The following is a 27,567-nucleotide window of genomic DNA, read 5'->3' as shown; positions in this document are numbered from 1 at the left end:
GTTGGTGTTATTTACTTTTGCACATCTATCTATGTCTATTGGGGAATAAACTCTAAGTCTCAGTCAAAAAGTAAAGTTTTTTTCACAGCACCATAGTGGAGATAGTGTTGAATGAGGAAGCAAACTACAAAGTGGAAGAAACTTTGATGTATAGAATCCCAAAAGCTGCCAAAAATAAGAATCTAGAATAACAGCCTTGTGGTTGTATCTCTCCACATCTATGTCCCTCCAAACTGTCATCATTTTTTATCTTATTAGACACTTTGAGACTGCAATTGTCATAATTAGCATTTTAATTTTGAGTTATGGCAAAAAAATGTGCTGTGTGAGGTCACACGAACTAAATCTAATTAAATCTCGTCAGTTCATCCAGTCCAAGTTAATGCTTGTGCCAATATGATAAAATAAGATATTCCCTCCAGGCGTTCCTGAGATATCACGTTCACGAGAACGGCAGACAGACGGACAACCCAAAAACGAAATGCCTCTGGCCTTGGCTGTGAAGGCGCGAAGGCATGAAAACAAGCTTTCGAGCAGTGGAATAAGTATTAAGATCCTTTACTTAAATAAAAGTAGCATTATCACAATTTAAAAAACACTCCATTATGTGCAGACGTCCTGCATTTAAAATGTGAAATTATCAAAATTTCCTTAAAGTCTCCAAAGTAAAAGTACTCCTAATGCTTGTCCCCTGTCTGTATTATATTATGATACTTTATATAAGTATACAATATACATGGTATTATCATCAGCATGCATTAACATGTAAGCAGAAAAACTTTGGAGCTGGTCGTCTTATTTTTATATAAAATTTGAGAAGTAACAAGTTACTCAGATGTCAGATATATAGTAGTAAAAGTACAATCATTTCTCAGAAATGCAGAGAAGTACAAAGTAGCATAAAATGGAAATAATACAGTTAAGAATACGTGTCTAAGGTACAGTACTTACGTAGATTAATTCAGTTACATTCCACCACAGACCAGACGTGGTCAAATATCAAAACATCTCAGATCAAGTCACATGATTCTTACCCTGCTAGCGCCCTCTGCTGGATGGCAGCTCCCAGTGGTGGCTCTCTGGCCACTGGCGATCTGCTCCTTGAGCCTCTCCACTTCCCTCTGGGCTTTTTCCGCTCTCTGTGCACAGACATGGCATCACAGCGTTACCGTTTCCGTAGACTGGCCGCATCAATTGGCTAATGAGATGATCAAGGTGAGAGCATATACATAAATCAAAAGAGGCGCCCTTGCTCTGGGATTTTAGAGCCGAGTGAAAACCTGAGTCGGGGCCCGTGCAGACGAGTGCAGCCACTCGGTTTATTCTGCTGAGGGGGCTGTTTAGTCAGCCCACTTTATTCCCCAAACTGTTTACCTGCTCTGTCACACCCGGCCTGCTAATTAATGATTCATTTTGAGAACATTTATCTAGGAGCTGCTGGCAGAGAGCAGCAGAGGGAGGAAAAGAGCATGAGAGAGAGAAAAGCAGAGGGGAGAAGAAAGAAGCAGAAGAAAAGAGGTATCACCAGGAAAGGAAGCAATCAAGGCAGTGAGATAACTAAGGACCCCGGCGTTTGGCGCTCCGGCATCAATCGCGCACGGCAGTCTGCTGTTCTCTGCTGAGTGGAGCCATAGCGCCCACCGACGGGGGCTCAGGTTTACACTCGCTAATCACACACTCATGGGAGGGGAGGTGGAGGTGGGAGGAAGAAGGGGGGTGGGACACACACACAGGACGGAGGGTGTCTAATTAAAGCCAAGGCTTGATTACAGGAGTGATTACCTTAACGAAGGAGCATCTCAATCAGAGAAGTGCAGAGGAAGACTGAACTCACCTGGTTTGCTTTCTCAAGATTTGCCATGATGGCGTCGACCTCCTCTGCCCTGGAACAAACACACCCAGTCAGAAAAGCGCAGGATGTTCACAGCTATTACATTATCACAACTTTTGTTAATAAGTGACATTTTTTCTCTTGTCAAAGAGTTCCTCTTACACCACTCTTATCCATAATCTCAGACGTATACAAATGTTAAACTTAGAGGTGTCTCTAATATGTTATCCACCACATTTATATCAATGAGGGTAGATTAAATATTAGAAAAACGTCACAGTATAACACTGTAGAGTTACACAGCACCACAAACTATAGCACTATCCAAAGTGGCCGGACAGTTGAATCAACACCTCTTATTTTAAACACAAACTAAACTCTTCAGTGGAGGACTGTTTGTTACACTGCATTAGTTTTAGGTGTAGCTAATAAAGTGGAACATAATTGTATCACTGCCCCTTTGTTGACATACAGTACCATACAGCAGAACTGTAGCCAGGAGTTAAGAAATAATGGAGGTCATGAATCCAAATTCCTGCAGTGTAACCACACCTCTATTGGAAACATTTTACCAGCCACCCAAAACTAGTGTGTCATTTTCAATTTGAATCATTTAATTCAACTTTTCATTTGTTTCACCCGACAGGATTTCAAAGCTTTGTATAAAATACCAGCAATACTCTGGTAAATACATATGAACTACCAAAACAATCACAGTAAGACATTGAGTATAACAAATATCATAATCCATAAAGTGCCAATTGTGTGTAATGGTTGAATATAAACTCCTACAGGTCAGTGGAAATCCTTGATACGTAGACACAGGACATGAAATGACCTCTGTGTCCTCGATTGTAGCTCTGTCTCGATAGATGTACAGTACGTATAATTCATATCCTCAGAACTCATACATCCCACCATCAGAGTAGACTAATTTAAACAGAAGCTCAGCAGGATTATTCATGAGGTTTGTTTGAAGTTCAACAGTTTCTTTTTGCACACGTGGGACCTGCTTTTCAAAAGGTAGATAGGGATGAATTAACGAGGATGCTGTGATTGATTTAAATATGCACATACGTTTTTCTCAAGTTTCTGGACACAGTAGTCCTTTTCACCAAAAGAAAAATGTGTTGAAAGAACATATTAGACTTTTTTAATCCACATTAAAGAAGCTACATTCAGACGAACCTTCATCTTGTTTCATGTTTGCACTTAATCGCTCTTATTGTCTGACATCAGGCTGCACAACTACCTGGAGTATTAGTGATCCAATGGAATCATTATGTCAAAAAAGACAAAGACAAAACTATATTTACAGTGACATGTGGAGTCAGGCGGATAGTGAAACTGTCTCAAAACCAAATCTGCTGACGTTAATGATTATCAGAGTTGCGTGGTGCAGCCCTGGTTTCAGAGGGTCTTGGCAATGCCCCGGTCCCATCAATAAGGACGGGATAGATGGCGCCCTGCTGACAGCAAGCACTAACAGGTGTCAGCGCCACGTTTAATGAACTTGTGCAGTACGGAAAATGTTTTGTATTGATTACCTGCTCAGCTACTCAAGCCGAAGCAGACAAATTGTCTTTCTTATCAACATTGAGGAAACAGTCAGTGAGAGTAATAGAGGCCGGCCCGGCGTTCAGAGGCTCAGGGTCAGGGAGGGGAAACTGCAGCTTGGAGCTCTGGGGGTCGGGCACAGAGGAATTTGACCAGGACAACGAAAACACACACACACCACACCACACACACACACACACACACACACACACACACACACACACACACACACACACACACACACACACACACACACACACACACATTCATACACACACACTGTATGACAAACAACATAACAGAGATGGTCTTTCAAAATACGAAAAGGTAAACCCAAACTGAAAATGTGTCCAATCCAACAAAATGGATGGCAGTGGGTCTAGAAACATCAGTTCAATTGCGCCATGGATTAAGCCTGGGAGAAAATCCATTAGCAGCGGCTGACTGTGCTCTGGAGCACAACCCAAACAAAGGAGTGTTTACTTTGAATGTCTATCGACATCCTTCATACAAGCTCAGATTCATTTCAGGCGTGCGGTGGATACATTGCGCTCAAAGACCAGGACAAGGTAGAGTGTTTTCTGAAGCAATCTTTAAATGGAGCAATTCTTCTTGAGGGCTGTCATGGCCCAGCTGCCAGTGAAGGCAAACACAGACCTCTCTCATCGACCTGCATTAGTGGCTGAGTCACTCTCCGCCTTTACAATGGCATTCCTCAGCTTTACACTGGACATGAGTTTATGCAGGTTAAAGTAAAGAAGAGCGGCTTCAGCACTTGAAATGCTACAACGAGCCCCAGTGAGGGAAGGCCACAGAGGATAGGGAGGGAGGAACGAAGATTTATATAAGTTTGTCCAAAACATGTGGTACAGTAACGTCCATACAAAATGTAGACTCGGAGGCAGACTCTTACTTGTTCGTCATCTCCTGGTTGTATTTACACTGCAGGTCCAGCAGCTCCGTCTGTGCAGTGTCCAAAGCTGGTGAGAAGCAGACAGCCAGAGAGGTGAAATATTAACTTCCAAAAAACCCATGAACCATGACCTTAAAGCTACATTACTGAATTAATTTGCCATATATCATTTTTGGCTACACTAATATGTAACTAAAATGTGTGCATGTATGTCTGTCCTCCAATTTCCTCACAACCGTTCATCCGATCGACTTCACGTGGCGGCTGTATTGCTGATGACCTAAGGAAGTGCAGCCTTGTGTGTGAAGTTGTTTGGATGAGCAGTTTTCATAAAAACTGCAAGCAGCAATATCGAAGGCCAAGCAATGAGCCCATTGCGTATTGAGCGGGCTCTGCTCTAGCCTTTTCAAAACACAGGTCATTCTCAGTTCAAACATTACCAATGTGGGGACACCATGAACCGCCAAAGAATTTAATGAATGAAAATGTTAAACTGTTACACATGATGAAAACAAAATGTAATTCATCGACGTGTCAGTTTGAACTTGTGTCAACAAAGCAGCGGGGGTGTCTGTGTTTCAGTTCACAGTCAGCGTACGCGTACGGGCTCAGGTTGAAATTAAATGTAACAGCTACAGTACGTGTCAGTGTTTAAACCACTTACATGAATGCAGAACCTTGATCTTCTCCTCGGCCTCTGATAGTCTGTCAGCCAAACCAACATTGGCGCTCTCCTCCTCCTCCCTAGGATAAAAAAAAAACCTGTTATTTCTTTACATCACGACCACACATTTAAAGCCAGAGCATGCAACTTAATGCCATGAGACAGAAAAACACATGTTAATCCCACCCTTCTGCCAGCTAGAAACAGCAAGTGTGACAAAGTTCACAAAGATAGATTAAAAAGCCTGAATGTTGCTGTTGCTGCAGATGTGTCACTACAACCCAACATGTCCCCAGGACCAGCTAAATGGGGGCATTTTGGCATTATTGTTCAGGATTACAGATCGAAGACCAATGATCCTCTGATTGTTCTTATATCATTAAAAGTTGAATATTGTTGCGTCAGCACGAACATGGATTGAGAACATCTCTGCTTTGAGAAAAGGTTCAGAACTTTAAGGGTTATCCGTGGCAATATTTAAACACACTCCCTCTTTCATATTATACCAAAAGTAATATCTTAATCAAATGTCAGTGGTCTGTGCTGTCAGGATTGGTTGACGCATTAAATGTTCAGTAGGTAGATTGTATAAAGACATTAACTTTGTCCTATTTGCTCAAACTGTTACTATATCCTGATGTGTCCCATTTGTAAGAATCCCCTATGCCCGAAGGAAAGCAACCAATCACAGCCGAGGAATCTCTAACGCATCAAACTAATCAAACTGTCAAACTAGGCAGCACAAATGTTTTCAGAAACTTGAGATCGCTTTTTGACCCGGCCGCCATGTTGAAACAATCGAGCCAAAACCAAGCGCCGCCCACCGGCCAGAGCAGACTCTCTCATTATCAGAATCTTGATTCATATTTGATCAGCGCAGCCTAGTCTGACAGCTTGATTGGAGTTTGCGAGCAGTGACTGACAGCTGCGCTAGAGACTCCTCTGCTCTAATTGGTTGTTTTCCTTCAAGCGAAGAGGATTCTTGCAAATGCTATTAGGAGCACTAAGAGGAGGTAGAGGAGCCAGATTTTTTTGTTCACGGATTAGCTTTCTTATGCGCTGCTTTCAGGATAATTTTCTGATGTATGAACCTAATGTAAATCAATAATGATTTTCAGTAAAAAGCAGGGAGTGGTTCTGGTTCTCACCCTCGGTTCTCAGCTCGGTCCTGGTAGTTCTGCTGCGGGGAGCCTGGGGCCCCGGGGGCCGATGTGCTGTTGGGCGTCATCAGGGAGGCTGGAGAGCTGGATTCTGGGACCTCCTCTGTCAATGCTGCCCCTAAGACTGCTGGACTGTCCTCTGACGGCTCTGTGTGCAAGAGGAAGGCGGGCATTAGTTCTCCAACATCAGCTCGAAAATAGTCACCTTCCAAATCCTTATTTTCCCCTTACCTGCAGTACTGTTTCTCAATCTAGATTGTTTTGGTGTGGGTTGTTTCATTTTGGAGATATTGGATGTAAAGATCTCGGTTTTCTCTCAAATATAATGGAACTAAATGGTACTCGGCTTGTGGTGCTCAAAGCACCAACAAAGTACAGCCATATCTCTTTTCAGACATCATGATCCGCCTGCTCAAGATGATCCACAGACCTTGTTGTGAGTAGTTTCTTAGAGGACTATTTTTCACATTTTTCCAGATATGCTGTTGGAACAGCCTTCCTAAGACCTGGTACATTTAAATTAAATTCCCAGTACTCCCGGTGCTAGAGTGAAATAAATTGCATTCAAGTGGGACTGCTCCTTGATGTAGATGATTTTGGCCTGACCTGTCTTTTCAAGGTACTCCAGGTGTTTCTTCCAGTGCCCGCTGATCTCTCGTACCAGGGCCTCGCTGTCTGGGGCCGAACTGTGAAGGTGCTGCAGCCTTCCTTCCAGGGTGTGTGAGGCCTCCAGCACAGGTGCTGGATCTGTGAGAACAGACACACACAGATCTCTGAGAAACCGCTCCAAAGATTCACAGGATATCCATACACTCTCTTTTATAAAGAAAAAAAAAAAGCTAAAGTGGTTTACTGTGTGCGCTGCCTGTAAAGCACTTTACAGAGCTTTCTGCATCGCAGTTTCAACAGAGACACACTATTCCACTGAGACTTGTTTCCAAAGAGTGACTCTTAGACTTTCACTACTCAGTCGCCTTTGAAAATTTCACAGGCTGGACCTAATGACACAAGTGCCGTTCCGACCCTTCACATGTACAGAAATCAACTCTAATGAGTCTTCTCATGTGCTGATGAATGGCAAAGAAGACACAAAAGATTGCCATGAATATGTGACGGAGTCTCAAGTCCCAAGTATACACACCTAGGCAAAGTGTAGAAAAAGTCTGCTCCTGAAAAGGGGGGGAAAAGCGGGATTCTTTAGCACAACAGAGGAGCTGTTTTGCAATGCATGCGCGGCAGCACCGGGCCCATGGGGCCAACTAGGAGGCTGTTTCTCAGCTAACAAGTCTCCTCTGTATCATTTGATCATTTAAATTATTATGCCAGGAATTCTCAGGAGGCAGCTCGGCACTCCACATCACAGGGCTGTTTTTAATCTTCCCCTTCCCTTTCTTCCCCTCCCGAAAAGTTCAACAGCTCAGAGAGAGAGAGCTGCTCCTGTTGTGTACCTGCCTGCCGAACACCAAAGGAGGTGACTTCTAGTGCCAAAGCACAGAGAGGGAAGCTCAGGGGAGCTCCTTGACAAGGGGGGAGGCAAGATGTAGAGCCAAGCGCACACACACACACACACACACTAACACACACACACACACACACCGGAGCCCTTCAAAACTCGAAAAGAGGAGGAAAATCGCTGCTTTGCTGCACAAACTTTTCTCCCACAGCTTTCATCCACTCATCTTAGACTTCTGTGTGGAACCCAATTGGATCCCTTCTTCAGTTTGGGCACTGACTGAAGTGACTTTTCATAAGAAGTTGGAGCCACAGACGTTTAAACTTTGCCAGATGCCACAGAGAGAATGCAAACTCTGAGCCGACAGGCCACAAAAAAAAAATGCTCATCAGAGAGTCAAAACTTCTGCAATGTGCAATTTGTTGAAATCCTGGCCATACATTGCAGCTTTCCGTATCTGTATTTTCATCAGACAAACATTTTGGGCCATTTAATTGATCGCGCTATTTTTCCCAGGACCGTTTACAGTCAAACATTGTCTGCATTCATTGTTACACCAGCTGTGGAGATATTGCATCAGTCACAAGGGACATCACTATTAAGAGCAGAGCTCTTCTAAGACAAACAGAATGACTTAAAGCACTGCTATCCTATCGACCCACTGTCACAGAAATCACTTTATCAGCCTCTTTCCCATATATCCTTTCAACTTTTAATGATCAAAGGACAGAGATTATAGTAAGGGATCTCTCACACACGGACAAGTCAGGATTATCAATCAGTGGCAGGGGAGTAAAGTAAAGTCAAATATAAAGTGAAGGGATAGAACTTAAGTCTGTATACAAAATTAACCCCCGTCAAAGAAGAGCAGCAGGGATACTCTCCAAGGGCCGGGGATCTACAGTTACTGAAGGAGTCCAGAAAGACTGCTGATAACTTTAGAAAACAGAGCTAATTGATGTAGCTAATAAGAAGCCCTTTTTCGAGCAGCTCTGATGGTAAATCCACCAAGTAAACCCTAGAATGGAAGAGGAATTCAGCATTAACCCAACCGCTCACATTCCTGTTAATCAAGAAACACAACTCAGCTGACGAGGCATTGCGTACATCAGGTGAGTCACATCCGTCTCGCGGCAAAATAAACGGATCAATTTTTAATTCATCCCTGATCTTAATTATAGATGATTGGATGTCTGCTCCGAGGTCATGATAACTGATCAGGCAACAGCAGCTAGTTTTAACTGATGAATCAAGGGGCATTTAATCACTTTAAGTTGCATCACAGGGAGGAAGCACAGCCACTGGGAAGAGCAGAATGGCAGAGTGAGGTTCAATATGTCATGCTGAACACATGGACATATGTGTTCACTCACAATGAGCCAGACATCAAAGGATATTCTGGTTTGTTCCAGCTTAAGTCATATTTATTGTAGTTTTTACTTTGATTTGTATAACTTATAACAGCATCTGAGATCTGGGAACATGGTGACGATGCTGAAGCAAAGTCCAAAGGGACAAGAGACAGTCACACAATCAGATGTGTTGGAAACAAGCAGACATTTTGTACAGATTTACAACTAATTTATTTGGAAGTAAAATTGTTAAGTATGCACACCCAAATCCCTCATTGCAACTACGGTCCATACTTTACAGTAGGATTTTTTTTTAAAGAACCAGAAGTCTGCAAACAGTGATGGATGTAAAGCAGACAGTTTGGGGAATAATTTTACTCTTCACCTTTATTTACTGTCTGATCGTCCGACTGCTCATTTAAATTGACAAGAGAATTTTAAATGGATATATATACAACAGTGCTTCTCAAATGGGGGTATGTGTACACTTGGGGGTACGTGAGATTTAAAAAACATATATGTAAAAGTAACATCCATTCAAAAATCCTTTACAAATAGTTAATTCATACATATTCAATAAATATATAAATGTAAGTTCATAAACTGAATTGTATATATTATATATTAAATCAGACAATGATTGCACAGTTATGTATTTTACATCACATTTCAACCAATAATCCGCTGCGCTGGTTAAGAGGTACTTGGCTGGAAAAATATTCTACAGGGGGTACATCACTGAAAAAGGTTTAAAACAACTGATATACAAATCAGAAAATAGGGTGGACGGGTTGATTTACCGAAGTTCAGGAAGACTCCCGAAAGGCCGAACTGGCCGCTCGTCAAAGACGTTTTATTATTTTTCTGATGTCAGTACTGTATGTGGCATTGCCCGGCCCGGCCCTCGCAGCCGCACACATCACAGAGCAGAACGCTGCCTGCCAGTCTAATCTAATCTCTAATCTCCAATCTAATCTTTCAATAATGAGGGGGAGACGAGCGGGCCCCTCCCAAACTGGACCGATCCACGTTTTTGTTGAAGTCTGATTTTCATGAAGAACGTGACAAACTGTGACTAACGTTGCTTTGCCTGGCCGGTCCTGTTTAGATTCAGTGCAGTGGTGGCGTGCTGATACAAACTGAGGAGGGAGGACATGTAAAAGTGTGTTGAAGGTCTTCAGAATCACCAGATTCTCTTAGACCGCAAAAAATAAACTGCATTAGTGTTAAAATTGCTGCCAAAACCTTGCTCACACAAAATCTTAAGTCCCAGTCTGTTAATAATCAAGAGATAGAAGAGGAATTAGAAACAATAATGTTGGTAAAGTCAAGGTTAATTAAGATTATAAGTTATATAAAGCACGGTGCAAGCATGGTGTACTGGAGGCGTTTTCATCATCATACTGGTCTGCAGCTTGCTGTGTGTGTGTGTGTCGTCAAGTTTGAAACTACAACGTTATAAGTACAAAAATAAGACCCATGTTGTGATAAACCCTGACTTTCTAATAGCCATGAGTTTTAATTGTTTTTCGCACATCCTCAGCTGCATTGATATTGAGTTTCATCACTTTGACTGAGCGATAATGAGGCCGCCACCCTGTAACTGCTTCCTTGTGGTCACTGCGTTGCCGTGCTATTGCACATCTCCAAGCGGGAGGTAGTTACTGTATCTGGGTGAGCCTTCAGTCCAGAGTAAGCAGGAGCCAAAGCCTGTCAGAAGCTGGAAGGCTCAGCGGACTGCAGGTGGCACCGGGGTGGACGCTGCACAGGTTCAGGATGTGTGTCGAGGTGGGTGGGGGTGGACCAGGGTGGTGTGCGCCAAGACAAGCAGGTGTGTCGGGGCGGTCCGTCTTGGCCATGTCAGCGATACACCATCATTAGGCGGTGTGGGCGCAGCAGGGTGCACCATTATGTCTCCCTGGGCCCTGTGTAATTACGCTCTGACATAATTAACCCAGCAAGCCCATTAGCCAAGCATTGGCTGGCTGAAGAGAGAAAAAAAAGCGCTATAATTATTTGTTGTGCGCATGTTAATGAGGCCAGCTGTGTTCCCATCATACAACACGAACAAATTAATTTACAAGGCTGTGCTCCAAGGTTTTTTCTTTTCATTCAAAACAGTCTTGTTTTTTTCTCCCTCTGAGTGGACTTCAAGGTCCATAAACACGCTCTGCCGCTGCTGCAACAAACAGTAACACTGCTGTAATATTGTTGTCAAGAACCAAAACTAGGTTGAGGGAACACTAAGTCTTTACTTTCACCTTCACAGACAATGTAAAGTGATACAAGGCATGTAGGATAAAGTGTTGCCTCTTTTTGCTGCCTGTCAAGGATTAGTTTCGATTAGAGAAAAAAAAATGCTTGGAACAAATTCATAAACATGACTTTACTGTTTGCGGTGCATTTTAAACCAACGAGCATTTGATATTCAGATAGCAAACTGAAGTGCCGCTTTACCTTGATGTGGGAGAAGGAGTGAGAAAATACAAAAATATAAAGATAGGTGGAATGAAAGAAATGATTGTGGGAAGCGGCGGCTTTTGTGTGTGAACAAAACAAAGCTGAAAGAGAAACTTTTTAACCTGTTCTCTTCAGTTGCTGTTCCGTGTCATTGTTTGACAGACTGAAGGACGAAGAAGGAATGACATCAATACCGAGACATTTTTTAAAGCTCAGAACAAAGAGCGGAGCCAGAGCTCGGTAGCATTTAAAATTAACACCAGATGCCGCAGTGAAAAATAATAAGTGCCAATGACATGCGAACCAAACTTCAGTTGATATTAAAAAAAGATTAAAAAAAAACAATATAACTTTGTCTCTTATTTTTGAGAAATGTAAGACAAATCATAATAAATGAATGTCAAAAATACACCAGTCTATAGACTTTACATTTTTGAATCCCAAGGTTACATCTTATCTGCTCTCAGGCACACACACAAACACACACACACAAACACACACACACACACACACACACAAATACAGACATACAGACATTCCTGCACACACACACACACACAGTTGCTTTCTTTTAAGAGCACACTCTCCTGGTCCCTCTGGGGTCTCCTACTCCACAGGGATCAGTTGGAGAGGCCCAGCTCTTTTATGAACATAATGCATTATTAAGCACCTCAAACATCTCCTGGGCCTTTGTTTATTACTGCTCTTATTAATCACTTGTGCATAATCTCGTCCCGCCCAGAGAGCTTTCATTTTCCATCAGCTTTTATACGTCCTTATTCTCCGACAGACTGCCACACGCCGCACTCCTTCTTCCCTCTCATCCTGACTGTAGGTACTCAGCTGCAAAATTACAATAAAGGCAGCTTGCTGTGCCTTGCAGGCCTCTCTCACTGGGGCTTGCTTATGTACATGAAAGGTTGAGGAAGGACAACTATTCTTTGTGCATTTGAATGACTCTGAATTACTAAGGTCAGTGAGTTCTGCGCTGATAATCTCATAGCCGAGGGAAACATCTGATGTGAATATGTAAGGCACTTACAACCATCTCATTTCACAAGAAGACGTGTGACCTAATGTGACAAAAAGCCGCTTGCACTTGTGCTCTGCTCCGCAGTACCGGTGGTCACCACTAGCAAGCACTGTTGTCATAACATTTCTCACACAAACATATAAAGACTCACACACCTCAGACAAGCCTGGGCCCTGGCGTGCACACACACACACACACACACACACACACACACACACACACACACACACACACACATGCATACTTAGAGGGGTGTATTCAGATCAGAATCTTCACAAACTCTCAGTGAGCTCCCCGCTCAGATAAAAGGAGCTGTGTTCTAAAAGAGAGAGGGAGTGGGGTGGATCCTAAGGGATGAGTGTGTGCACTGAGAGGAGGCGAGGAAGAGCAAACACCTGGAGCGTCAGTCTCAGGGCTACGCCCCTGGCGACGGGGCCTCGCTGCTCTCACAGAGGTGGCGACAAACGCAGACGTTCAAACGCCACTCGCACACACACACACACACACACACTCGCACACTCCAGCAGAGAGACGGCGAGGAGGAGAGGAAGAAAGAGAGAGAGGGAGTTCGGTGCATCTCTGGGAAACCGATGAATTCGGGCAGAAGCTGCCACTGTTTTTCAGCGTTCAGTGATCAGGACTTGTTTATCTGCACTGATCAAAACCGCGCGGAGGTGATATAAACATTGTTAGGGAAACACTGTTAACAGGCCTCTTTCAAGCCCCAGACTGGGTAGGAGTTACAGTGCACAGCATGAGGAGATGTCACATGCAAATCAAAATATAGAGCGCTAATGAAACACTCCCGTGGATTGACATCTCGGCTTAGGGGCCTCATAAAAGGCAAAAAATCACTTCAATCACTTGCATCAAGAAGTTATTTCTGTTCTGAGTTTACTGTTGCATTCGAGTTGCCATTGAACAGGAACATTATCTTGCAATAACAAAGAGAAGATTTATCGTGCCAGAATCTCACAAATGTATCGGCTACGTTATTTGTATTCAATAGTGGGCACGGCAAAGTAGATAACTGATATGTGACCAGATGTTAATGATAGCCAGATACAACAGGTCACATATTGAGCTGCTGCGGCGAGTGCCCCTCCCCACCCCCCTTTCTTGTTCGCCTTGCATTCATTAACTCTGGTGTTGGCCCGCTCTGATTGGACCGGAGGCCTTAATGTCGGCACACAAATGAGCACGCGCGCACACACACGTTGAGAGCGAGGCACTTTCAAATGAAATAATAGGAGGGGAAAAACGTCCTGCAATGAATAGTAATAACTGCATTAAGATTAACGAGCATGGCGTGTAAAGAATAATTGCATCTGTCAAAAGATTAAAAATACATGAGCTCTAGCATTTGTTGGGGGAACGATGGGAACGCTTGCTGTTGTGTTTGAGGGGCAGAGAGAAATGAAGTGGGGCCACAGCCAAATGACTGTCCTCCGGTGTACCTGGAGTCATCCATTCTTGCGAGGGGTGGGCAGGAGAGGGGGGGAGTTGTGACCTTGGACACGAGCAGCAAGATGTACAGTGACAAACAGGCACAGGATACTGTAGGCCCTCCTCACAGATGGCAGAGGCTGCTTGGGCCGGACACAGAAACACTCTCAATGGTCTGACCTCGGTTTGGCTGCAACCAGAGGGATATCAGCTGCGAAAGAAACTAGTGTGGGGATCAGCCATTTTCTATATGTCTGCCTTTCGAGATGCAAGCTATGTTAAATTAGGCAATCAATGAGTTCTAAATTGTTGCTGTGACTTGGCTGGAAGACAAGGACCGCAAGTTGGACTCTGACCAATCGTAGCTTGTCATCTTTCACTTCATCTTCGTTCGCCATATTTACAGTTGTGTGCAGAAAAGTGCTGCTTTAGGTCAATATATCAGGTCGTGTTGTAGAAGTGTGAAAACTAGAGGCCAAGAGAATCTGCCCCCCCTGTTGCCATCATGTTCCCAATTAGTCCAAAGCACAGAGAAGACAGACTACACATAACAGCTTATTTGCCTAAAAACTCAGAGACGTACTGATTACCTCCTATTCTGTGACCAGTTAATAAATGTAACACAACATTATTAAGAAATGTGCACCGTTTGGTTTGGTTTGGTTTGTGGACTGCCGCCTTAAAGTCTTGAGTTTTGCATTTTGGCCGTCGCCATCTTAGCTTTTTGTAACAAGAAGTGACACGAGAGGGGGGAGCTAAGTACAACCGAGGCCTAAATGAGACATTTTTACAATTAACTCTCATGGACTGCAAAACCACCGTGAAAGGGTTAAAGATGTACGACAAAAACAAAGACCACTCCCAGACGCGGCAGTAGCATGTCAATCACAAGGTAGTCAGCCCTAAAGCATACCCTGCATTATCGTCTATTTTACTCTAAATAGGTCATAATTGACAAAAGGAACATCAAGCTGTTTTGATGAAAACTTGAACCTTGTGATTGTTCACAAGGATTACTGAGGTTGTAAATCAAGTGAGAAGTAGGTTTGTGTCTTCTTAGCATGCAGGCTAGTTTATGTTTGTAAACTGTAATCCAGTATACGAGAAAATAATGTAACTATTTCTGCTGTTCAGTAATTATTAAATCAAATTCTTAAGTGTGTTAAGTAATGTTATTTTTTTTACATTGAGTAATTATTACATTATCAAAGTAATATAATAACTTTGTTTGAGTAATGAGTAATTCCTTCTGTTTTTCAGGCAACTTGCCCATCACTGTTTAGCACACATCATTGGTTAGACTGAGAGAAAACAACTGGCTTCCTTTCCCCCCCAGTGATGCAGTGAAACAGACTCCCTTTGTAAAGGTAAGGTCAAATAGAGGTAGGAGGCGCTCTGTGTTACGTCACCTGATGCAACCTGACACAGGAAGGTCTACTACTGTATACTCAAAAGAATGGCCACACATACACGGTGTATATGAAGAGACAGAGAGGACAAAAATATGAGGTACCTTAAAAACACTACTTTAGTTTTTTACTTACACACCAGAGTTCATGGTGACATGGCCTTTCTTTTTATGTTAAAGTCTTTGTTCTTGAACATAACAACTCTAAGATGACTATTCTCTACTTGACGGGGGTTTGTGACAAAATATATCCCACAATACGCTCCTGGGCTTGAATTAAGGCCTCCATATAAAAGGTATAGGTCAGAAAATCAAACTGAATATATCTTCAAAGAACGGTATTTCTTATCAAGAAAATAACTCCATTCAAAGTGTATGTGTGTGTATGTGCTTGTGAGTGTGGTGGTGGTGCAATATCAAGCAGGGGACTTCAAGGAAAAATGGAGACCTTTAAAAGTCACTTGCTGCCGTCGCTATTTCTCTGACGCAGACTTTTATCTTGTATTCATTGAATCTGTAAACAGCATTCTCTACTCCTGCCACAAGTGTTTCTCTGATCTAGACTGAGATTGGGCTGCGTTTTGCTGCCGTCTCCTGCAACAAAGAGCAATACAGTACACGTGCCCCGGCACTGGAATAACAACTGAATAAACACACAATACGTCTTTCCTCCACTCTAACGTACTGTCTTTGCCCCTCTCTCCCTTTTCCCCCCATTGGCCTCATCAGGCCTGCGTTCCACATGAAGCCGACTGCAGTAGGGATTTTAATTGGCCCTCCACAATCAACAGCAGAGCTCCTCAAGGATGTGTTCGCTCCTCAGCCAGGCTACACTCAAGGACCAATGCTGGGTTTTGAAGTGGCCTCACGCAGAGTTTTGGAAACCACTCTGAGAGCACAGACTTTGAAAAATAGATAAGAGCCACAGGGTATAGGGTTTTATGTATCTTATATCCATGTGCTGTTACACCATATCTATCTATGGCAAGAAAATTACTTTGGGGTTTGTGTGTATTCATATACACATGATATGTCACTATACTTATAGGGCGGGTCCAGTGATAGTAGTAGAAGTTTGATGGGTTGATCTGTGGGAAGTGATCTTTGAAGGGGGAAAGATAATTCTAGAAGTAATGTGTGAGTGTGCTGCCGCTGCTGCTGCTCTTGTTTGTGAAGATGCACATCTCTGGTCTTAGTGGGAGACTCACCTGGGGCCTCGATAAGCTGTTTGTAGACTCCCAGGAACGCAGACTCGGCCTCCTTGCTGCGCTTGTTCAGAGCAACCACCTGCAGCGGAGAAGATGCCATTAAGGTAAACATCAACCGATATTATCCTGGCATATGTCTAGCTCACAGTGCACAGAATATTTACATTTCAGGCATTTAATAGATTTTCACAGAGAGTAGAAAACACTTAAAATCTTAAATAACCAACAATGAATCAATAGTGACGAGAGCAAAGGTCAGCCTCACAGCATCCTTCCAATAAATGAAACAAACAGTCCTGCATGCCTTGTGTATGTATTGTATCTTCAATACATATAACAGAGAAATACTGTGCAGTTCAAATAACGTTGTCGATAGATTGACCAGCTGAGAGGCTGTTTTTTAACATACACTGACAACTAGAGAAAGAAACAAGGCGTAAACTATGACAATGTCCGCCTTGTTTAACTGCCAAGCTGCTGCATGTTGAGAGGTGACATTTGGCCTGTTACATGTAGGTGTCGCCGTGCACGAGAAGGCTCGCCAGTGACGGTGGCCTCCATCACCAGCAGCACTCGGCACCTGCTATCCTCGGCTCGGCGGGTGATGCAAACCAATTAACGATTCATTAGGAGGGACAAAGAAAGCGAATTAGCCACCACCTGGCCCCATGGAGAGGGCACCTGCACTAGTGGCTATGTGGGTTACCCTGCTCGCAGCTCCCTCTAAGACCTCGGCCCTGTTTGTGAGTCAGAGGACGCGCTGTGGCTGCCTCTCGACGTCCTCTGCTCCGCAACAGTAAATCAGATCAGGCTCATCCAAATGCCCCCTCCCTCCCCCCACACTCCATAAGCAGACGGACTTCAAATCATTGTCATCTATTGTCTATGTCATTTCTGTCACTGTTGATTACAGCCTCTGTCGGATTGACTCAATGGACTCCACATCGGTGGGTCAAGAGCCCGGCTGCTCATCATCGGTGTGACCGCACTTGAAAAACGTTCATTTTGCTGAAGCTGAGAACACTTATGAGTATGGCGGCGGTGGTGTGTTGGGGCTGTTTAGTGGGGTTATAAATAAGGTGTGTGGAAAACAGCGAGGGACGGAGAGCCTTTGATTTACTGGAAATTGCTGGCGTCTTCCCTGGGGAGGCATAACGACAGCATCATGTTTAAAGAAAATATCATAAAGATCAAGCAAATCCCTCCCATCACTCCCACTTGGAGCAGCTCAGAGGAGTTCATGGAAAATGGAAAAGGCTGGAGCCAATCAATACAGATGCAATAGTCCGGAGCTCTCCAGCTCCCTGCTACACTACGCTGTTGTTTTACTCAGCTAAACCCCAATTTAACCCCCTGCACACACACACACACACACACACACACACACACACACACACACACACACACACACACACACACACACACACACACACACACACACACACCCACCTCCACCTGTCCCCCACCCATCTCCCCTCTCCGTACAGGACATAATGTTGATGTTGGTTCACAAACTGAGAATGTGTGAAGCAAGATGTACCCATAGGCACTGTTTCCAGCTTTATATGTGGTGTTATGAGTACATCAACAACTGGTGTTGGCTCGGCTACGGGTTTGCTTTATCCACACTGATGAGAGTCGTTTTTTCTTATGTTTGCTTCGTTTTCTCTATGAACAAGAGCAATTTTGTGACCCTGAGTGTCACCACTGGCCAATAACAACCCGCCGCTCTTCAAGGTGACAATGAGCAAAGCTCCAACAGCACTTTGTGACATCCAGACAAACTATTAACAACCTTTAGTTTACACCTGAACTACATGGCCACGAGAGCCGGGTGGCTGAACTAGTCATCTACTTTTCACTGCTGACAGTCTGCTGGCTGGCCCCGTTTTCCTCTGACGCATATACATCAAATGAGGCTCCCAACTGCATGACTAAAAAGCCTGAGATCCTGTGAGGGCAACAGCGAGGGCTCCATCTTCCAGAGACACGCAGGGGTCTCACGGCCCTCCATCATCCTTTAACGAGAGAACACGGAGATTACCTCCACAATCACACCATTAACCTGCCTACAGACACTAGCAGAGACATCAATCACACGCCTGCCTGATGCCTTCTCACGTTAGCGCCCGCTATGCGTACAGAGACCCCCCCAACCGCAACCCTTGCTACCATCAAAGCACTCTGAGGTGTAGTGCATAATACGGGCTGATCAGGGAATCATCTCATCTCCATGCTAATCCACCTCCAGCCAAGCACATGGGATTTCAGAGCCAGAAGTCTCACACTAACAGATACGAGTGTATAGGGTGCTTGCACAGAGAGGTACAACTTGAGGAAGGACTACAACTGGAGAATCTCCTCTTTCTCTTTCTTGATGCGAGATCTGGCTCTGGCCCGGGCTCCGACTTACAGCGCATTCTTTGTTTTCACCCCATTTGCGATAAAGGATATGGCTACCGAGGGAATGGGCTTGGCCACAGGTTGATTTTACAAGCAGGAGTAAAGCCCGGGGCAAGAGTAGCACGAGACAAAGGAAACCTGTTAGCGCTCCTCCATAACTCTTCAAGCAGCAACAGAGTAGGCAGAATACAGCCTCTGGGACGAGGCTGCTGGGAAATACTTACTGATAAGCCTGTGAGAATACTTACAGTGCCCGCTACTGTGTGCGTCTGAGAGTGTGTGAGAACAAGCTAGCATGAGAAGTACATGAAGGGGGGAGAGAACAAACGTAGAATGAAGTAGAGGAAGCTGGGTGAAGGGCTACTGAGCGACACAGAGAGACGCAGACAGACAACGGAAAAGAGGGGTTCCCATAAAGAGCGCAATTAGCAATTATGCAGTCATCAATTACAATTATCACAACTGGTGATTATGCAATTATCACTCTAAATCATCGTTTTCCCCTTCTGCCTTACCAGTTTGCCACCCCCTGTTATTTGGTTGTTTGAGAACGGGTTGTGATGATGCAGGTGATTAGAGTGTGTGACGATGATGGGGTTGTTGGGGCGGGTGTAAAGGCAGATATGGGGACAGAAAATGTATGGTTCCACAGTCCCTGAGGCCTCCAAATTACCTGTCATCTTCCCCATGATGCAAAGGTCAGTGCACAATCATAGGGAGTCCATCCTACTGTGCTGCTCACTGAGCGCCAGTCCGGCCCACAGGCTGACAGGATGTCACAACAACCCCGGTCCCGCTCCATGCTTATTAGAACAAAACAGTGGGAAGCCCACCGCCACCGCAACACCACTTGTCAGAACAGCTTCCAGAAGAATCCACCAAATTCCAGACAAACATCCAGTCCTTGGTGTTAATATAAGAAAATGAGGCAAAATATGGTTAAAGCTCTACCGTGTGGAATCTAATCTTTATTGGTACAACATCCGCTTTCAACTTCAAACATCCTCCATTTTCAGTGTCGCCATTTTGAGCCTTGTATAATGTCCACTTCGGCAAATTTGTCTTCCTGCAGAAACCACTTTTTAACTTGCACTTCATGACATTTTAACCAATATGTATCCATTCTTAGTAGGGGTGTAAGAAAATATTGACACACCGATACAGTATCTTAATATTATGTTTTGTGATACTATTTCGATTCTCAAAAACACCATCTATTTTTTGGTTAATAGTTATTATTATATTATCGATTAATCTGTAAAATATGTTTTTGATGAAAAGTTGATGAATTTATCGATAAAACACTCGAAACCTAAAATATTTCACTTAAAATTGTAAAACATCAAACTGGGAGCAGGGAAATTTAGCTTGACACATAAAACAAGTAATTGATTATAGAAAATGTTGAAATATAAATGTGTATAATATGCATATAATATACATAATATGTATTTAGTTCTGGCGAATCAAGCTAAGCCAATGGTTTAATTACTTTCAGGAAGTCACCTTGCTTCCTGTAAAAAACAGTGTTTGGATTTGGAAGACTATAAGAAAATATTGGTTAGTTAGTCTATCTTTACTTTTCATGATTCCATGTCTTGCTCAACAGAAAGCTGCAGGTCCTTAAATCCAGACTTTTCTGTTGTTTAATTGAACCAAGGATATTAATCAATTGCTGTATTTCACAACTGTATTTCATTTCTTAAACTGCACTATAACTTGTAAAATATTTTTAGCTTTTTAAGGTTTTTCTGACTGTAATTGTTCAAATGAATGTTCTTAACTGTTTTTAAATCTTTTCTTTTGCATTATTATTATGCTTTTAATGATTTTATGTGAAGCACTTTGAATTGCCTTGTTGTCAAAATGTGCTGTACAAATAAACTTGTCTTGCCTTTTCTTCTGAAGAGCTCTTAAAGGTTAACATTTAAAACTGATCTGAATTTGAATGCAATTTTGAAGAATATCAAAAATAATTCCTTCTTAATGGCAGACTTCCTGCATCAATCATTGAGGACAACACAATTTGGTTTGCACAGGTATGTATCTGTATGGTTGTATTTTTTTCAAAAGCAGATGCAAACCATCATTTTCCCTTCAGAAGCATGCAAAAGATCATATTTTAGCAGCGCCACCCAGCACTTTTGCAGCTGTCACTGCTGCCGTTTGTTTTGCGTTTGAGTGTAGGTTCAGAGGAGAGGCAGGAGGAGAGATGAGTTGGTGCGGAGTGACTGATGAGTGGGTGGAGGAGAGGGGCAGAGGTAAACACTATTGCAATACAGTCTGGTCGGTGAGAGAACCATGTACACCCACACACACACATACCCACGCAACACACACACATTTGAACTTGGGACTCATGCAAAAACACACGTCAAGTCGCACTCACGCAGATGCACACTACACACAGACTTAGTTTGAAGGCAGATTTAATCATGGTGACACACATCTCAGAGTGGTGGTGGTAGCAGCATGGCGGTGGCCGTGGTCGTCTCTGGAAGCCCGGCGAGATGAGCAGTCAGAGCACTGACACACATCTCGTCGCCACGTCAATTCCAATCAGCGGTGGCTGTCAGTCAATGCGCTGCACCAACAACGGAGTGACACCACCGCCACTGCAGAGCTGCCGTCTCAGCCAAATAAATGGCCAAAGCTGACCAATTTTCTTTTGTACCACTTAACCAGTCCTGATGTAAATGATGCAGCGACAAATTCAGAGTGAAAATACAGCTCAACTTCTGGAAGCCTTGTGGTTGAGGCTCAGCTGAATTTAGATGGAAGTAGAGTCGGACATTGTACAGTATAAAGCAGAGCAATATAGATTTAAAAAAAAGGTTTCAAGACCATATTAATCCATAGAAGAGGAGGTAGGATGGATTTTCATATAGCAGTCAACAAACATGAACATGAGTCTACGGTCATGCTAGCTGCGTTGTGAGGCAGTATTTGGTGTGGTGCTTTCAGCAAAATGCTAACGTCAGCATGATAATAAACTCAAAGTAATAATGCTAACATGCTAATATTTAGCGGGTATAATGTTCACCATGTTCACCATTTTAGTTTAGCGTGTTAGCGCATTAGCACAACACACAAAGTACAGCTGAGGCTGGTGGGAATGTTATTCGATTTTGCAGATATTTTAGATCAAAAGTCAGACAATCATCAAATGTATTACAGTTCATCCTGAGGGGGACATGAATGTACATTCCACATTGCATGGCAATATATCTCACAGTTGCCAAGACATTTCCTTAAAATCTACTAATGTCAACCTTATGGGGAAATGAGATGAAACGTAAGAAAAACAACATAGTCATTAAGATTCATCCTCTGGGGACCATGAGTGTCTGTACATAATTTCAATTATCATCAAACTATTGCTTAGATATTTCAAACTGGACCAAAATGGTGTACAGACCGACCGACAGACCCACTAGATGTTTTACTTAAATATATGACAAGAAAAAATTAGCGCGACCTCGGGTCAGTGTCCCAGTAGAGAGTGCCGATAATGACCCAGGCTGAGAGGAGACTAGATCTCTACAGATCAAGGTGGAGCTGACGTAAGCCGGATGGACGAGGCACACAGAGCAGCACGAGAGACAAAACATGGCACGGCATTAAACCCAGATCAAAGGACCGGCTGTCTCCACCACACAGCAGGTGCCTTCTGGGTCCTCCTCAGCATCAACAGGCGGCAGAAGCGCCGTGTTGCCCTCCCCTTCGACAAAACTCAAAAGCACCAGCCTCGCCGCTAACACCTCAAAGTCACGGCAAAGTCAAAGTCAAGAGCCTCTGAGAGAAAAACGAAGGGTAGAAAACAAATCTTTTCTGAATGTCTTTGTAGTTCAAAAGACAGGAGTTGTCATTTCTTTGAGCTCGCACTTTCAAACGTTTGATGCAGCGAATGACCTAAACCTTGAGAAAAGTGTGTCTGCTGAAAACGTATCCATCATGGCAGGATGGGAGGGAGTGGGGGTGTGCTGAGGCTAAGATGAAGGCACCAGTTGATGGGCTGAGAGGGAGGGCTGTGAAAAGTAGCGATGAGTGCACCTGGACTAGATTTCAGAGCTGGGAGAACTGTTAAGAGGAGAGAAGAGAGGAGAAGTGTAGGTAAGGGCTAATTATAAAAAACAAAGTGCCCCCATTATCCTGTTACTGCACTGCCCTAGTGAACAAAGCTACAACAGATGGGGTGTCATGGGTAACTATGCCAATGTGAGCCAAAGCCCTGGAGTGGATGGACACTGGCAGGCCGCTGGTGGAGCAGCGCTGGCAAGGGGGAGGCACAGCTGCATATCTCGCCCTCAGACACATGTTGACAGTGCTTCTCTAGCCCTGCCTACACTAGTCAAGGTGAGACAGCATGACATGAGAGAGAGAGAGAGAGAGGGAGAGAGCGCTCCACTATGATGGATAGTGCTCTCCATCCACCTCTCCTCTCTCTCCCTCTTAGAAGGCTGGTGACTTTCCAGTGAGGCAATTATCATTGCGGAATGCATAATAGCCTAATTAATTACAGGTGTCAGCGCTGCCTTTGTTTCAGCATGGAGGAACATCATGCCAAAGCCGCATCCGCTAAAAGGAGCAGCACTGATGAACGAGCCTTGAACCGCGGCGAGAAGAGCGCAGCTGATGGAGGAGCGGGACGCTGCGGAGACGACTTGAAGTCTGCCAAACAACCCTGCGTCTGTTGCTCACCGAAGATGGATCGGAAACACATGGTGCAGAAATTAGGTCCATTATTTGCTTGATAAATCTGGCGTTGTCAATCGCAGTGCTCGGAGGAAGATCTCAGGTAGGGCCTGCGTTGGGCGGCTCGGTGGGTAATTTGGTTCCAGGTAGCAGAGACCAGCGCGGCGTTGGTGGCAGCACTATCAACAATGATGCAGGCCCCTTACCCGGCGTTCCTTACAAACATGGCATATCATTTGTCCTGTCAGATTTGCCGATTTCATTCATTGTGTAGCGAGAAAGCCGGAAAGCAAGACAATTGCCGGGGAGAGAGAAAAAAAAGACCTAACGGGACCTGCGAAGGAGAGAAGTGAATGATGGGGTGACTAGGAAGGAGAGACAGCGCAGAGATTCCTGTTATTCTCCTCCCCGGCTAAACACAAGCACACATTGGTGCAGAACTTAATAGAACGCCACATTCAGTGTGTGTGTGTGTGTGTGTGTGTGTGTGTGTGTGTGTGTGTGTACACTGTACAGCGTGTGTGTCTTTCTATGGGGGGGTCGTGGCGGTAGGCTGATAATCCCTCCACGCCCCTAGGCAGTGGGGGCTCATTGTAGAGTACATTGAGTCTAATAGGAGCGGGCGCTGCAGTTGTATGCAGCTCTCCCTGCTCCCACTGTGAGGAGAGTTTTACATAATTAATGACTGTTGATGTTTCCCAGGTAGTCGCCCGGCAAATTCACTCCAGACTCGGCTGCCACCGTCGTCGGTTCCACAGAGAATGAGAGACACCAGAACAGACAGCTTACATTACAGGCATAAATAAGGCAATTTTGTACAGTGTCTTCAGACATTACTGTGAGGGGGGTTCAGGGCCACTGATTCGACTTGCTTCAGAGAAACACTCAGAAAGAGCTTTTCTATGTCTTAGAGTCTGCAGAGAATTTGTGCTTGATGCGAGTGAAACTGCTTCCTTTAGTGTTATTATAATTCTGTATGCCGTTAGAGCGCGGCTCTTTTCAAGATAACAGTTGACGGCTCCAGATGGATGATCATTCACGTCTGCATGAATCATTCTAATCTGAATGTCTATCTTAATACATGTGAGCCTGGTGGTCTGGGTCTGTCTGTTGCAGACCTTTGACGGTCTGGTGAGGCCTCGGGGCCCTGCACATATCGCTGGGAGGCAGTCCACATCTATACTGGAGCATGTTAAATTAAACATTTAAACACGACACCAAGGGAAGGCTATTTTTTACTGCTCTCGGCCCACTACTCATTATTAATTTGTAATAACCTTTAAGGCTTTTTGATGTCATACATATTTTACAGAGAGATATCACTCCCAGCCAGACTAGAGCGGGCCTGTCGATGACGGATCACCAGAGTGCCACCGAAATGTGCTTTCATCTGCTATAATTAGCACCAGGTGAGGGTGAAGAGTGATCTTTGGCAATGTGTGCCTATGCACACCAACTCACACACTAATGCATCAGTATGATGACATTTAGGAACCAAAGTTTAAAAAGTGTAGAGGCCAAACAGGGAGAAGAAAGAGGAGACTGGACTGGAGACCAAGGATTTCCCACAAAATCATTTTCCACAAAAAATAGTGCATGGGGTCTTTCTGGCAGTGATCTGACCATCAAAAACCTAAAGGTTCTTATGATTGCTTAGTGTAAAGAAATACATTTCTGATGCTTAAACCAGATGAGTGGTTGAACATTATTATTATCTATGCATCAATACCAATAATGATATCGGTCCAATACTGACTGATAAATAGCTGTATGGGGCACGTGCAACAACAGGCCAATCCAAGGGTTTTTACTATCTTTATTGGGGGAGTTTTTCCTGATCCGATGTGAGGTCCCGGGACAGGGATGTCATGTGTACAAATTGTAAAGCCCTCTGAGGCAAACTTGTATTTGTGATGTCGGGCTATATAAAATAAACTGAATTGAATTGAATCTGTATTGTATCCCAGTATTTCAACAAATAGGAATTTATATCTATGTTTTTATTTGATTCATTTTGTTTTAAATACTGAAGAAAGCAAAGTCAACGTAAAATAATGACCCCAGTCCCTTCTGCATAGTGAAGCACACGGCTAATTAATTAAACACTGGTATCGGTATCGGTATCGGTTTCGGTCTCGATACCCAAAGCCCAGGTATCAGGTCTGGAAGAGACTGTAAAGCATTAACCCCTCTTCTTCATATTCGTCTGTTGGAGGGCTGGCCGAAGCCCATCAAGCTCCCGCTCTGCTGGGAGGCCCTCCGTGCCCGCTGGATGCCAGCCTAAAGCTCATGTCCGCTGTTGCCAACACGCCACTAAAAGCTGTAAAACAAATGAGCTCTGTTTGGCTAATGCACACTGATTGACCTCTGCTGCCAGGCATTTGATGTCATGATTGTAATAACCGGCTTTCCTGCCTGATGACTCGTATACAATGTGACAGGCGCGAGGTCGCATTTCAATTTGAGTGAATGAAGGCTAATCAGATGAGATTCCTGTAACAGAAAGAGCTGATGTTGTTTTCAAATGCATATCTGAGCAACTGCTGTTAAAATTATAGCACTAAAACAGTGTCTGCAAATATTTCTTAAAGGGTCAGTTCACCAAAGTGACATACCAATGTTGATACCTTTCATGGCATTCAGTTTTGGTTGTATTTTGTGCAGGTTTTAAGATATTATTATGGCACATAAACTGTGAGCCGTTCTATTCTAGTGACTTCCCCTTCAAAGACTGATTAATTAGAGTATATTTTAGAGCCCATTAATCCAAATCCAAGTTTATTTATAAAGCACATATAAAACCAACAACAAATGACCACATGTAAAATAAATTATGAAAACACCATAAATGAAAGACATGTTAAAAAGATAAAAGTCAACAATATATGCTGCAGGAATGACGTATTTCTATGGGCCAACACTTTTTGTACTGCAATGTAATCTTCAGAAATGAACCCAATGGTTATGGTTTTTGAAGCGTGAATGCAATCGGCTGGAGTAAAAAGCTAACATGACACTATAAAGGAACTACACCGCGGTTGCATGAGCACAAGTTTACACCACAAGGCTGTGAAGGTGGAATAATCAGCATTATGACCTTTTGTGGTCTTATTTAGCCACATGTTAGCAGGCGCTTTTTTTACAAAACACACGCAAGCTTCAAAATTAACAAAAGAGGCACTTACTGATGCGTTTTATATCGTAAAAAAACATTCAAATCTCTGCAGCTTGTGTTGACCCCAGACTTTATTTCATGCATCGAACCAAAAACACATTAAAAAAATGTGTTGACCTAAACGAGGGAACTGGAAGTGCAAAAATGCGAACTCATTTCAGGATTTTGGGACTCATTTGTGAAATACTTTATAGAGAGGCACCTCACAAAGTGAGTTAAAAGCCAGATAATACAAATGTGTTTGAATATGGGATTTAAAAACAGGCACTTTAGACAAACAGTCAGAGGCAATTTGTTTCAGAGTTTGGGGGCTTCAGCTGTAAAAGCTTGCTCTCCTCTGCTTCAACCTCGATCCGAAGGACAACACAGGGGAACTGGTCAGCCGACCTGCGTGACCTTGATGGGATGTAGGAATGTAAAAGGCTAAAGAGATAGGTTGGAGCTAGCCCATTTAATGATTTTCAGGTAAACAATAAAATCTTAAAATCAATCCTATAGGGAGCGAGTGAAGGGACGTCAAACTGAAAATATGCTCAAGCAACACCAACATAAAGGGCATCAGAGTAGTCAAGAGGTAAAACGATACAGTATTTTAAAAGAAATAAGCAAATCTTTACACTGATTATCCTGAGCAATGATGTTTCTGAATTTAAAGAATATATATGTATTTTTCACTGCTAAAATGTCTTTCACATTCATTGTATTAAGGTGCAGACAGAAATCTCAGAGAATTTTAAAACCTGGGCAAATAAAACAAAACTAATACCGGTTAGACACCACTAAAGGTAAGCGAGAACTACATGTGTTTG

The 27,567-nt window shown here is 43.5% G+C and overlaps 1 protein-coding gene across 1 annotated transcript in view; it reads right to left on the bottom strand.

The window, feature by feature from the left end:
* Nucleotides 1-27,567, bottom strand: part of cux2b (cut-like homeobox 2b) — a gene marked incomplete at both ends in the record, with an annotated part of 85,696 nt that overhangs the window by 9,421 nt on the left and 48,708 nt on the right. The window contains 7 exons of the mRNA XM_079221816.1: nt 1,035-1,139; nt 1,835-1,883; nt 4,302-4,368; nt 4,966-5,045; nt 6,114-6,273; nt 6,732-6,872; nt 16,486-16,564. Of these exons, the coding sequence (XP_079077942.1) occupies nt 1,035-1,139; nt 1,835-1,883; nt 4,302-4,368; nt 4,966-5,045; nt 6,114-6,273; nt 6,732-6,872; nt 16,486-16,564 (681 nt within the window). The remainder of the gene's footprint in view (nt 1-1,034; nt 1,140-1,834; nt 1,884-4,301; nt 4,369-4,965; nt 5,046-6,113; nt 6,274-6,731; nt 6,873-16,485; nt 16,565-27,567) is intronic.

The sequence above is a fragment of the Taurulus bubalis genome, assembly GCF_910589615.1.
Source record: "Taurulus bubalis genome assembly, chromosome: 8".
Lineage (NCBI taxonomy): Eukaryota > Metazoa > Chordata > Actinopteri > Perciformes > Cottidae > Taurulus > Taurulus bubalis.
This window is presented reverse-complemented; position numbering and strand designations above follow the sequence as displayed.